The 13,556-nt window shown below is 39.0% G+C and overlaps 1 protein-coding gene across 1 annotated transcript; it reads right to left on the reverse strand.

Moving 5' to 3' along the window:
* Positions 1 to 197: 197 nt before the first annotated feature.
* On the reverse strand, positions 198 to 12,830 carry snx25 (sorting nexin 25). Its single transcript, XM_086085579.1, has 23 exons — positions 12,701 to 12,830; positions 11,678 to 12,378; positions 10,448 to 10,532; positions 9,440 to 9,656; positions 9,124 to 9,296; positions 7,831 to 8,017; positions 7,337 to 7,407; positions 6,474 to 6,664; positions 6,254 to 6,385; positions 6,021 to 6,170; positions 5,798 to 5,923; positions 5,498 to 5,662; positions 5,171 to 5,302; positions 4,598 to 4,738; positions 4,371 to 4,484; positions 3,620 to 3,697; positions 3,274 to 3,357; positions 3,082 to 3,199; positions 2,051 to 2,117; positions 1,755 to 1,936; positions 1,515 to 1,615; positions 1,366 to 1,435; positions 198 to 1,272 (listed from the first exon to the last, which is right to left on the reverse strand). Exons 2-22 carry the CDS (start codon positions 12,020 to 12,022, stop codon positions 1,370 to 1,372), a joined length of 2,925 nt encoding a protein of 974 aa, XP_085941705.1. The 5' UTR covers positions 12,023 to 12,378; positions 12,701 to 12,830; the 3' UTR covers positions 198 to 1,272; positions 1,366 to 1,369.
* Between the last annotated feature and the right edge of the window lie 726 nt (positions 12,831 to 13,556).

Below are 13,556 nucleotides of genomic sequence, written 5' to 3' on the forward strand. Positions count from 1 at the left end.
CTTCATCAAAAATGTACTTATTTATTGCTGGAAATGCTACTTATCAAACACTAGAATAAAATGTACTTAAATACATAAGCTGCATGTTACCGCTATTCATGTTGGAGCTGTGGTGTGATAATTAAGAGCACAATAAAAGTCAAAGCTGTTATATTTGTCTCGGCCATGGGAAACAAAATAACACATGGAAGTTTTTTTAAATTTATTTATTGCTTATATAAACGCTCTCTAAACAATTTTTTGGTAAAAATAAAATCTATCAATAATTATAAATAAAATAATCACAATGACTTTTACATGGCATTATATTGCACAATTATAAGCCTTAACAACAATCACAACACGTGTTGCTCAGATTTTGTGTAGCAGGAATGTTGAGAGGTTGCAACAAGCAACCTGAACCTCATTTGTTTTGCTGCATTTAATTAAGGTCTACTTATAATTTGAACATGATGACTCAACAACCAAGTTGTTCACTTTAACAACTTGTTTCTGCCTTCTGAGCTTTAGATCAAGAAACGATCTTAGCTGGTTGTAATACACAAGAAATCTGGCATTTGCTGCTCATGATAAAGCAAAAGTGGATCTCACAGTTTCAAAATGTTAATTCACACATTGTTCTTGTGTGAATGTCAGCCTTCTGGAACAAACTTGAACGGTGTAGTTGCTCTCGTTTGAGTGTAAATAATCCAAATCTTTGTAGTTCTAGTTTGTACCAAAATTAACATCAGTCCCTTTCAATTGCTATGCCAGTCCAGCATTTTCTCATTTCACAGTTGTTTTATGTTGAATCAGCACAACAGCTAACACAACTGCCTTTTGTCAGTCTGTTTTTGTAGGTAATGATCAGTTAACTTAATAAAGACTTTCTGTCCCCCTCAGAGTTTACCATTTTTATACAACCACTCATAACGCATATCATAGAAAATGGCTCAAAAATTCATTAAGATGCCTTTGTTGTCATTAGCAACAAAAATCACACTTTTGGTCATGTCTCCATCACACCCAGCTAAACTTCAAGGCTCATTGTGTGCTACCACTGTGCAAGACCTGTAAAAGTACGAGAACAGGACTCTAATATTGACCTCATTGATGTTGACAAAGGATCATGACATCCTCTTTCCAGGCAACATCTTAAAGTCACCATTTATGATAGATATGAAAATAAACAGATGAATAATGTCGCAATGCGTGAAGGTTGTCACAGACAAAATCCAAACCCTGTTTTTTCCAAATCTGGATATCACTTCATCCCAATCATGGCGGTGCGGTCTGCAAGAAAAGCCACATTAAATGTAAAAACAAACAAACAAAAAAACATAAAAGGTAAACTAGTACAAAAAGTTTCTGAGTGTAAAAATGTACTTGTTCACATGTTGTCAACTTCTACTCTGAGTTCAGAACACACTTCCTTCAGTAACATTTCCATCAAGACCTAAAAAACAAAAAACAAAACACAAAACCGTTACGTTTGTACAGACAAAAAAAACAACTAAGAAAGCTAATGTTCTTACATAGAGAAGATGTTTGTTGGCACTAGCTTCCTGCAGGGCATTGAAGACCTTGATGACTCCATAACGGGCATTCTGTTGGCCCACTAGATTTGCTAATGCATCTGACATACAAAAGGTAACATGGGGGTTGCATTTTACATCTACTGTAGATTTCAAACTTATCAATTTTAATATCACATTTAATTCACTTAGCTCCTTCTCTCTTTTTGATATACTGCCCAAACAATATTTATTTGCTACCTGGAATATTGTCAAGTAGTTTTTGTTGAGCTCGTTCCTTGGTTTCAGTGCGTTCAACATCAGTTCGGACATTGACATGCGGTGCCAGAATCCCATTGGGCCAGAAAGTGTCCTTAAAGACATTGATGTAACAAACCAACATCTGTTCAGAGAAGATCCAGTTCACTGTGTCCCTGATCTGTCTGGAGTTGGGATGAACAAAAGGTTTAAAGTACATATGCACAATAACATGTTCATGGTTTAGAATTACACATTGTTTGTTATTCATATTATTTTGACTTTTTACTTGAACTCACTTGTTGATAGTTCGTCCAAATGTCACCTGGACTAGTGCAATAAGTGTTTTCCTCACCCATTTAAACACTGTGTATAGATGAACAGAAATACAGTACATACATTTAAATGAAATGTTCATAAACACAAGTACTCATACAGGATTAATTTTCCTTCTGCAATAGACATCAAGAACAAAAGCTTGCACCGAATACTTGACCATTCGTCCGAAATAAAATTGAAGCAGAAAGAATATGGCCGAAATAGGATGTTGTGGTGACGCAAGCAATTAAACAGTGAACGCGAGAGTGAGTGTCCGCCTCACTTCTAAAAAAAGACAGAACCGCCGAGTACTCCAGTACAGGGGAGCCACTCTTTCTCCTGCAGCGCTTTCCCTTTTTTCTTTGATTAGAGCCCCTTGAACCCTTCTACTTTTTCATTGGCATCCTGGTGGCCGTGCTAAATACTTTTGCTAATGCTAGCACTATTGCTATCAACAGTTTTAACACACGGAAACACTTACCACTATCTCCGGGTAACTACAGACCTGTATGGGACGCTGTGAGTGACTTTGCAGTCCGTTCCTGAAGCCGATTGGCTGGTGCGAAGAAATGTACTGTATTTATTTATTTTTAAACTTTAGTGAATATGTGAATGTGCGGATTTTAAGTGCACGGCACCGTGTCCCAAATTACATTGACTATTAAGTGCAATCGCACCGCCAGAAAATGCTTACCCCTCGTTTGGTGTTAAATGTACCATTAGCCAACATGTATGCGATGTGGGTGCATTTCAATTTATATTGTGCTTTGTTAAAATGCCAGTGCTAAATAAATATTTTATAATAATATTATAATTGTAATTAATTATAATAAATGCAATGATAGTAAAAATTGGCATAAGTCTTTTCTGCGTTTCGGTTTTCCGCCACGCATTTCTCATTTTCAGTTTTGGCCCAAAATTTTCATTTTGGTGCATCCCTAACAAAAGCAAGCCTGGCATCAAGACCGAATCTTTAAATTGAGCAAGTGTGACTAAAAGGTGATGCACTCACTTCCTCGGAGTTCAAATATCTCAGCAATGAGCATAAAGCAAGGTTCAGCCAGGGCGTCTCTCCTCCCGTCTGTCTCATCACCGTAATCTGACAAGTCGCTGTCATCGTCTGCCTCCTCCTGTAAGCGGCAATGACAACACATGCGGCACTCGCAGTCCAAATGATGCCCAGATGTTCTATATGAGATGGTACCTCTGTGTGAGAAAAAAAATCCCCAGGAAGTTTCTCCAGGAAGGAGGCCAGAGAGAAAGAAGATTTCTTCTGAATGGACATCACCTTCAAACATTAGACAATAGCATAACATGAATGTATTGTATTGCCTTTACACCAAATTAATTAATACTACTGTATATTAAACGCGTTATGTTTAATCACTTTAGAGTATCATAATGACATAATTGACATGGTTAAGATAAATATCAAAACCATATTGTCAATTAACTTAAAAAGCTGCTGTGAGCTCAGCAGTAACAGAAATGACAAAACTGATTACGCAATATGCATAGTTACTTTTTTGAAATGAGGAAAAATTGGTTACCTTTAGATGTTCGGGAGATGGACTGAGGAACGCATAAAGTGCCTCTGACTGACACAATCGCTCATCTGTCAGCAGACGCTGCAAACACATGTACCAAATTTAGGAAGTTAGCTGTCTTGAACCAAACTAGCTCAATTGATGTGTACTGAGTTCAAGTGAATCTACAGTACAATTAAAAAAAAATTTCATGTATCTTGTTGAGCATTTTATCTTTCTGTGCTTCCTGCTGGAGGCAACGAGTTGAAAAAAACCCCTGCTAAAATGTGTTGAAACAAAAAAAATTAAAAAAGTAAACATTTTTAAAAGGGAAGTTATCCCAAACAGAGCATTCTAATTAATATTGTGTTTGCGGAATATGAATTGAGCAGCAAAATCCATCCGTTTTTATCCATCTCGGAGGCAGCCATTTTGTAGTCAACTGAAAATGACGTCCTAGTTGCTCACAGATCAGGTAACGACCAATCACAGCGCTCCTGTTTTATGAAGTTGAGCCGTGATTGGTTGTTACCAGAGCCCTGAGCAGCCACTGTGATGTCATTTTCAGTCAACAGTAAGCGGCAAAATGGCCGCTCCCTGAGATAGATAAAAGCGTGTGGATTTTGCTGCTTAATTCACATTCCACAAACACAATATTAAACCGAATGCTGTGTTTAGACCGGTTAGATTATTTCATTAAAAGAAATGCTTTGTAACATTCTATCTAATACTGGTCTAAGAGTGGCTGCACATTGTGTACAGTTTTCTTGTTTACCTGCAAAAAGGTATTGAGCTGAGTTTTGCTCTTGTCCAAGAACTTTTGGTCGATGGATTTGAAGGGGAGTTTGCTGAGGGATGGTAATTGGAGTTTCTTCAACGATGGAAAACACTGAGAGAACAAGACTGAAATTACTAGTGCAGTGATATTATACATCACACTAACGCCACAAGTACTTTGCAATATTTCCATTACTGGAATTAGTATGTTTGATGTTGTATTACCTCAGTCAGTTTACGATGCAACGTATGGAATTCAGTAAGTTTTCTTTGGACACTCCAGCGGCTGTTAACCGTCTCCTCACCTTCCAACAGGTCGACACACACACTGTAACAAGCGACAGTTTCCCCGCCTTCCTCTGTAGCCTGAAACACACATTAGGTCTCAAATTATTCTGACCATTTTAAAATGAACACAGTACACATTTTACAATTTCCCACAAAACCCTGTAGTATTCAATGCATTCATGTGGATATTCTTATTCATCCGGGTGACTTCTTTCTCAGGACATTAACTCAATCACAATTGGTGATGTTCTGTTTGTTTTAGAAGACTTGTCAATGCTTTGATTTGAAGAGAATGATCGTAGGATCGTGCAGTTTTGTGAAAATAAAATAACATTTGAAATATTTCTCCTGCAGTCAGTAAAGAGGTCGCAAGACCTAATCTTCCCAATTATCCCCCCCCCCCATGTTTCTTCATACCAAAAGAATGATGTGGGAAAACAGTGGGCTAATTATGTCAAGGTAGAGTCCTAAGTATAGGATAAATCATATATTGCATCAAAAATTAATTACTTCAGCAGTAGTAATTGTAGCCCTCCAGTGACCCAGGTTCTCACACCACCAGTCAGTCCTGGTGATATGTTGCTGAAGTTCACTGTGCTCTCTCTCCATGGCTCCTATTTCTTCCTTTAGTTTGCTCACAATCTAGCGACACACAAACAGTTTAGCCGGCATGCTGAGCAATAGCACTGAAATTGTCAGGAAAATAATTTATCATTTCTAGATGCCAAGATTTCAACTTATGTAAACTATCTGTATCGTACAAATTGGCCCACACCCTCACAAAGCTCTAGGTCAATCATTAGTTATGACAGTAATCTTCCATTAGTATTTCCTTACCCTTTTATCTGGTTTGGGTGCATTTTGAATAGAGCCCAGGGCTTGTCTCTTGTACTCCAATTTGTCATACAGCTGGCGAAGTTTAGTGGCCGCATAGCTGGCCTGTTCATTAATTCCTTTACTGCCCTCATCACACACCTCCTCTCCAGTGTCTAGACCCCGACACTATACAACAACACAGAATCATTTCCCTAAGACATACAACTAGAAATGTATACAATTACATCCAAGAGGAAAGTAAACAGAAACATGAGCAGTTACTGTGCATTCATGTTAGGAACGTGTGAACATGTGTCTGACCCCTTCGTCCTTCTCCTCAGTGCTACACTGTGATTGGCTGTGCTGCTCATCTCGCTTAATGAGCCTTTCATAGAGATCCGAAACCAGGAAGGAAGGGTAGTAACGCTCCCTCATCGTTTCAGCCACCTAGAAAATGACAAGGAAAGGACTGACATTGTAGAAGCCTCTTAACATTTCTTGGCTTTTTTTTTTTGGCTCATAGTTTTATGAATGGAAATCTGACCTGTTCCTGTAGTCTCACAAAGACTTGAGTTCCTCTATTTCCCACTAAACTTTGTTGGATCTCCTTCAACAAAAATTTCTCCACCGGAATCTCTCTGCTTTCTACAAAGAACTTCTGGTAGATTTCTCCAACAATTTGGGGCACCTCATTCTGTTAAATAAGAAGAAATAATGATGCACCCTCACAAACTGTATGGTATTCAAACTTAGTGAATATTTTGGCATGTGTGTCACCTTGTTGGCAGTTTTCAGTGTTTCCACCAATTCCCAGAAACTTATCAGAGCTCTCTTATCAACTCTCTCCATGTAATCTCTGAAATGTTCCCTGTAACCTGGATTGCACATGATGTCATCGAACAGGAGAATCTGAATGTGAGGAAAAATAATAGGAATAATTCAGGTTTCATCCTTTAAGATATTCCAGAATAGTTTGAGTCCGAATAAATAAGAATACCCTCTGGCTTAGAGGCTCATCGCTGTCATCAGTTCCTCCATCTTCATTGTTCTCGTAGTTTGGTCCACCAAGTAGACGGATACGTTTCTCACATTGTTTCTTAGCAACAGTCAGCTGATTGATGTATCGTTTCATGTCCCTGGCCCTTAGCAGGTCTGCCTTCATGGCTGCTGATTCTTTGCCTTTACGCTCTGGGAGAGGAAGAAAGAAAAGCACCGTCATTTACTACTCAAAAGAACATGCTTAATAGATCATGCCACGTTCACAACCCAATTGCTGATAGAACTTCAATTAAGTATTGATTACTGCAGTTTTAAAGATCTAAAATGTACAGAACCCCCACATCTCACACTAATGTGTAATATTTTGTCAGCAAGACAGATTTCAGCAGCAGGGTGTGTTTAGAGGGTGATATTGAGTACCAAATTTAGTAAATCTGATGCTGAAATGTAACATCAAAAAACTAGAAGTAAGCCAAAAAGCCTGAAAGAAGTTGGAAATTATAGGGATTCTTGACTCATTGAACCATTTTCTACAGTAAGAAGACAATATTTTGTCTATAATTAATGTGATGTCATTATTTTTCATTAACAATTGATATCTTTAAAAACTAATTTTGCCACTTGCTGTCAATTGAAGATAACATCTCCCATGCTCAGGAAACAAGTAGCGACCAATCGTGGCTCAGTTTGACCAAACCCAGAAAACAGGTGGGCCGTGATTGGTCATTACTTATTTTCCCAGCACAGGTGATGTCATCTGTTGACAGTAGTGATTATTATTATTTTTTTAAATATTGAAAATGGCTCAATGAGCCAAGTATCCCTTTAAAAACAATCTTAATGACAAGCAATACATCGTACCTTTCTGTTTCTTGAGTTGAGGCAGGCTACTGATGGTGGTGGCATGAATAATTTCTACCACTATCTGATACCTGCAGGGAGCAGAAATTATGTTGTTCAGTAAATAAAGTGCCGTCTTAGGATGTCAGGATTACTACAGTATTACAGATACAACAAATATTACATGCACAATCATTTTGTATCTTTTGAAACATAATGTGAAAGTGATTGGAGTATGAGTCATATGACTTAAGTAAGCAAATATAAAAATATAATGAGACAAAACCGCAATATGACGGGGGGGGGGGGGGGGTTCCTGCATCGAGGTGCCTCATCATATTGCCTCAGAGGCACTGTCTGCTGCCATGGTAACATCAGCTCACAGCAGCCAAAAGATGAGCTAAACATGTTTGTGTTTACTGCACTCAGTATTAAGAACAATAGGCCTACATGTTTCGCAGTATCCTGTCATTGAATATATTGCCAATGTGGTATGCATTAGTTCAGTGTCATGCCTGAGTTGTTTGAGGAAAATGACATCTGTGGAAGTTGATATCAGTTTAATGAAGTCTTCGTAAGAGGCAGCATAGGTGTAAGCTTTCTTCTGCTGCTCAGCCTGCTGCTCCCGCTGCTCCATTTGAGACAGCAGCATCCTGTTAATGGAATCGGGGTCGCTAAGAACTTCCACCATAGGCTTCAACACTGCAGTACACACACATACACAATTTTTTTTTTAACTTCGTTATCACATTCTCCTGAGGAAAAACAAAACATTAGTTGACATACACAAGTGCTGTGACATGAAGTCTCAGGTGGCAATATCTTGTAAAAACAAATGTCAAATTCTACTTAATGCATTTTTGGTTGTTGCAATCGTTTACTCGCAAATGCTATAGATGCAAATTCATTGTTGTGTGCTCTACATAATGTGACATGAGTTTGCAGTGGTTATGAAAATACACAAAATTCTTGTTAAAATGTCATGGTTTTGTGAATTTATCAACATTTTACACATCAATGTACTTGACTGTGTGCAGTTGAAATCTCTGAGGTGAGCTAACAAGTTTGATGCGCTAACAAACTTGCAGATCAAGATTGACAAATACTGCCAGATCAAGATTGACAAATACTGCCAGATCAAGATAACCTTGCTCTGCCAACTGAATTATTGCGGTAATTGTGAATTCACAAACTCCTGAGAATCCATCTTGTACCGAGCCCGCTGATTTTCACCGATCCGAACCACTGGTGGTTTTGACCATTCGCAAAGCAACGTTGTGTTTGGGGATGGGATATGCAGCTGTGATAAAAAACAACAAACGCCAAGGCCGTGGAAATCAAACAAACCTAACATGGTGACACTGGTGGACGAATGCATGGACGCTACAATTAATTATCTGTTCTCGCATAATTACTTACAGTTTTGAAGAAAAATTGCGAGAGGCGCTTCGTGCATTTTTAGCTGCTAATAATGTTTGTGACTTTTTTTCTCCTACGACGACATTCATATCCTTTGGCGTGATTGTTCAAAACAATAGTTTGATAGGCTTGCACAAGTTTACGCATCGTCCAATTAGCTCAAAGTATTATAAAGCATGTCCCGCATTTCCCGAGCAAATCACAGTGGAGCAGTCCCAGATTGATATTGTGGATAACTAACTCCCTTGAGTGAATCACAATTATCAATCTGGCTATCAATCAAGATGAGCCATGCTGACAAACTCATAACACATTTTTCAACCACATTTTGTTTAACAAGTTATAAAGTATTGACCTATAATCGCTTGCAATGACTAATAAACAAATACCTTTAGTAGTGATGACTTCTGTGAGGCAGCAGCGTAGTGTGTGAGACTTTGCATCCTTTTGTGGCAGCAGACATAGCAGCAGTATTCTGGCTACACAGCGGAGGAAGGCCAGCTCTGACTCCGGACTAACCAAACATGAATGGAGAGGAAATGGCCGAGCTCCTTCATCCGGTCTGTTCACATTTTCGAAAAGACATCTTAACATTAATTACTTAAAGTCCTATTGATATTAATACCAAGCACTGCATTGCGTTCCAATGGACTTTCATGTTCTGTATGTTTTTATTAAAATAAATGAATAGGTAGAAGTGTGTACCTTGCAGATGCAGCTTTGAGGCCAGTGAAGTGTGTATGTAAAATTCGAATGGTGTCATAACACACCACGTTAACAAGATCTATATCAGCAAGTCGACATCTCAACTGCCCAATCATCTGCCACCAGTCCTCTGACAGCATGGAATACAACTGGCCCTCATCACGACTCAAAGGAATGTACCAGGACAGGATGTAGTCTCTGTAGGCATAGTCCAACACTGTGGAGAGACCAAATGTTTTAAATCAAATATATTTTATGGTTAAGCTAAAAATATGTTCACATTGCTGTATATACAATATATAATGATACACATAATTAACAAGTGAATGTGCATATCCTTAGCCTAATAGCCCAAGTTATTTTTTGGTCTAATTGTGACATCTGTGCAACTTTCTACTCATACTATTGCTGCGCCATCCTGCCTTATTGCCTCAGTCCTCAACATATCAGATCACTTGTTTGAGCAAAAAAAACACTATCTGCCCAAGACCTCTTTTTGACTTGGCCATTTTCCCACAGGTTCAAATACACTCCCTGTGTAAATAAGGAAGGCAACCACTTCTTAGTTTTGCAACTCATTTTGCAGGCGTGTTATACAGCCCTATTTAAAAATATCAGTGTCTGGTTGTGATGACATGGAGGAAGAAAGATCCATCAGTCAGCAGTTTTTTTAGAAGCTGAGGTTGTTGTGACATTTAGCAAAGCCAGTGTAACACATTTGACATTTGCTCAGCGTAAAGTAGTTCCCCTAGACAGAGTCTACGGGTAGCTGCAATGTGCAGTATTGTTCATAGTAATACTACCATTCTTGGGTTGTATAAAATAAAAAAGTAATTACAGGAATTACTGAAAAACTAAATTAATTAACTAGTGTGGATGTGACATATAAAGTATTATAGCAAATATGATTGTCAGCAAATACATTTAACTGAAGTGCAAATTTCATCTATCTTCATCCTGTGCACTGCCTTACAAAAAAATAAAAAATAAACAAAATTCTTCATTTACCTTCCTTTAGGGCTTTGTCCAAATTGTGTGACACCACCACCCTCCGACTCTGGCTTGATTCTTGTACTGGGGCCAAAAATCGAGTCTGGAAAAAGAGACATCAGTTTATTCCCTTAAGTCAACATTGTAAAAGAGCAAACGGTTGGGAAAATGTGCTAGTGTGACAAATTTGGATAGAATTGACAATCTGACATATAAGACTTAAAGTAAAAGAAAATGAATACAATTAAGTAGATTTGTTTCTAAAGTAGCAACATACCAGTAAGTAATTAAGAGAGAGTGAACGAACAAACAGCTTTGCTCATAAATGCCAGACAGCTGATACAGTATCACTTTCATTTGAACAAATCAGCCAAATTGCACAGGCCTGTTCTTTGTTGATAAATGCACATGGTCCCTTTTCATAAATCAATTTAATTGAAAGCCTTTACATATGTACACTGATCTCACTGAAACCAATACATTAGTTCAATTCAGCGCCACATGACAATGTCTGACATCAATCAACCTGAACAATTAGGTATCATTATATAATAGTTAGATAAAAATCTAATAAACAGCTTTTGCAATAATATTAGTTGTGGGTCTAATATTTACCTTATTTAACTAAGCAATTTAGAAAATGGACAGATGGAAAGTAAAAAAATAGAAACAACTCTTACTCTGACTTTGATGTTGTGCAGTCACTGCAAACTGTAACAGTACCAGTAATAAAGATCTGTTAAATCAGCACTTCTCTGGTATAAATAGGTAGGTTCGTTTTTTATGCAGCTTATATTAGATCAGTTTCCCAACCTTGACTGAGCCAAGCCAATTTGCCCACAGAACAATCTAACAGCACACACTACACACAATTTTCCACAAAAAGTATGAATACTGAAACGATTTACTCACAAATTTCCCAAATCAGATTGAAATCTGTGTCCGTTTAATAAAACACAAAGCTCAAATACAAGCAGTCATGACTTGTTCTGCTCAATGAACAGCAACAGGTGGATACAGAGGTTTATTGTACCGTTACCATGAAGAAGGAAGCATTTAGCCTGTAGCTACACTTTGTTGCCATAGATGAACACACATATATTTTTTATTCCCAAAGAACCCCTGATTAGCTCTCAAAACATGAGTTTACAAAGCACCCTGGTAGGGAATAACTGCATTTGATTGTGCCAAATGTTGTGGTTGACGGAATGGAGTGTGTGTCAGTTTGAGATGGTAGTAGCGCCTTACCATGAGTTTGTTGAAGAACTCCAGTTGTTGGACTGAATGTTTCCTGTGTCTGTCAAAGCAGCTGACTTTGAGAGGACTCTTTCTGACAAGCAAAACAAAGCTCCCAGCTAGGAAACACAGTAGGGCGAATGACACATAAATGAAGAGCTTTAAGAAGAAAGAGGTAAGGGACAGGCCTCCCCATGACAGCTGGAACACTACTGCTGCCACCACACCCAGAAAGAAAGCTGGGATAAACCGGAAAGAGGAGCTAAGAGATGAGGAAGAGCAGGCAAACATGGGCCCCTCTCCTGCACTGCTGCTCCCTCCAGTCTGTTTTGTTGTGGTAGATGAGGGGGTGGGCATACTGTGACCCCACCATCCATATATGTGCCACTGCTGGTTGGGCAGAAAAGTTGGTCCCCTTGTCCAAGTGCCGAGTCAGAGCGGTAGGTACACTCTTCTATACCCTCAACTACAACATTGTGTTCAAGAAGCGGCATCCCCGCTTCGGCATCTCCTGACCGACCTACTCCGCTGTGTGCCCTGCTCCTAACATCGGGCCGCCCATCGGCGACAGCCACGAAGCACCGTCACTTCAGTCATCCACAGTATGGTCCTCTTGACAGCACCAGAGTTGACCTTGAATGGTCGACGGTGGCACACGTCTTGCAGAAAGATACCAGACGGAAGGAGATGAATGGAACCACAAGCACCGTCACCTTGGAGACAAATATATAGATGTAGCTTAGTTACGGTGCTAACACGGATAGCGAGAGGCTAACACACGGTGTTAGTTGGAGTTGTTAACTATGATAAACGAAGGCATAAATATTCATGTAATACTCTGCAAACACACTTACGAGTTAGCCATGAAGCTAACTGCAACATAGTACAATACTAGCCAACTAGCATCCTCTTTTAATAAGCAATTCAACGGCAGCTAACATTAGCTACTTCAATATCCTTTCAAATGACCAGTCGACAACAATAGATCCTTCACGTTCTTCCTCAAATAAGAATTAGTCGAGCTAATTCAATTACATTTTAACTTTTTTAAAAAGGTGGCTTTGATCCTGAGAAAAATGGTTTCCGCCAATTAGTAAAAACAAGCTGTTATTTTTCATCAAGCTCCAGCTGAACGACAATCTGTCTGAATGCGAGAGTGTCAGCCAATCAGCTGTGGTGTTAGCGCCAGGTGGTGTGCCTGTTTTATGTTTCAGCACACTCCGACCGGACGGCACAACTCACCGTAATGGGACCGTAGCTATGCTCTGTGGAATTAAAAAACGTCAATGGGGAAGCGATTTCTCATAATCAAGTGCACACAAATGTGAAGGCTTGTACACCACCGGCTCTGAATGAGTTATTAAATCCATCAATTTCATCCATCATTCCATTTTCTGAAACGCTTATATGTCCCCTAGGAAATGTGCTCTAAGCGATTTGTGACAGCTACGGCTGTTTGAAGCGCTACACTACAGCTATATAAATAAAGATGACTACTAAACTAGATGCGACACAAAATGATGGGGGGGAATGAGGGTACTCATACTTGGTGGTTGGGGAGTGTGTAAATTTTTTGCTTTCATTAAAAAAAAAATGCAGGTGGTGAAACCAATTTGTACCTTGGAATGTTCACGTCATCATATAGTATTCCATTCCGTCTATTAAAGCAATAAGCAGCACTTGGGAAAGTACCTTCACCTGCACCGTGCGTCCAATTTAATCCAGTAGATGGTGGTAATGTTCCACTTTTTGTAGGCAGTCACAAGCATAGTAGTCTCCATTGGATACTTTCATAGGTTCATCTGCAGTTGAGACACCCATGTTCAGAGATTTTGGTAGTGGTGGTGGTGGTGGGGCGTGGGGGAGTGGGTAGGTTAAATAACAAAACAAA

Source organism: Leptonotus elevatus, chromosome 9 (genome assembly GCF_054856555.1).
Source record: "Leptonotus elevatus isolate MCC_2025b chromosome 9, RoL_Lele_1.0, whole genome shotgun sequence".
Taxonomy (NCBI): domain Eukaryota; kingdom Metazoa; phylum Chordata; class Actinopteri; order Syngnathiformes; family Syngnathidae; genus Leptonotus; species Leptonotus elevatus.

What these genes read in the sequence shown, in the direction of transcription:
- snx25 (XM_086085579.1), bottom strand. Translation starts at nt 12,022, where the DNA reads ATGCCCACCCCCTCATCTACCACAACAAAACAGACTGGAGGGAGCAGC. An exon ending in CTGAGGAGAAGGACGAAGGG is followed by an intron (nt 5,663 to 5,797) that starts GTCAGACACATG and finishes GTTGTTGTATAG; the next exon opens with TGTCGGGGTCTAGACACTGG. An exon ending in CACCCAAACCAGATAAAAGG is followed by an intron (nt 5,303 to 5,497) that starts GTAAGGAAATAC and finishes GTGTGTCGCTAG; the next exon opens with ATTGTGAGCAAACTAAAGGA.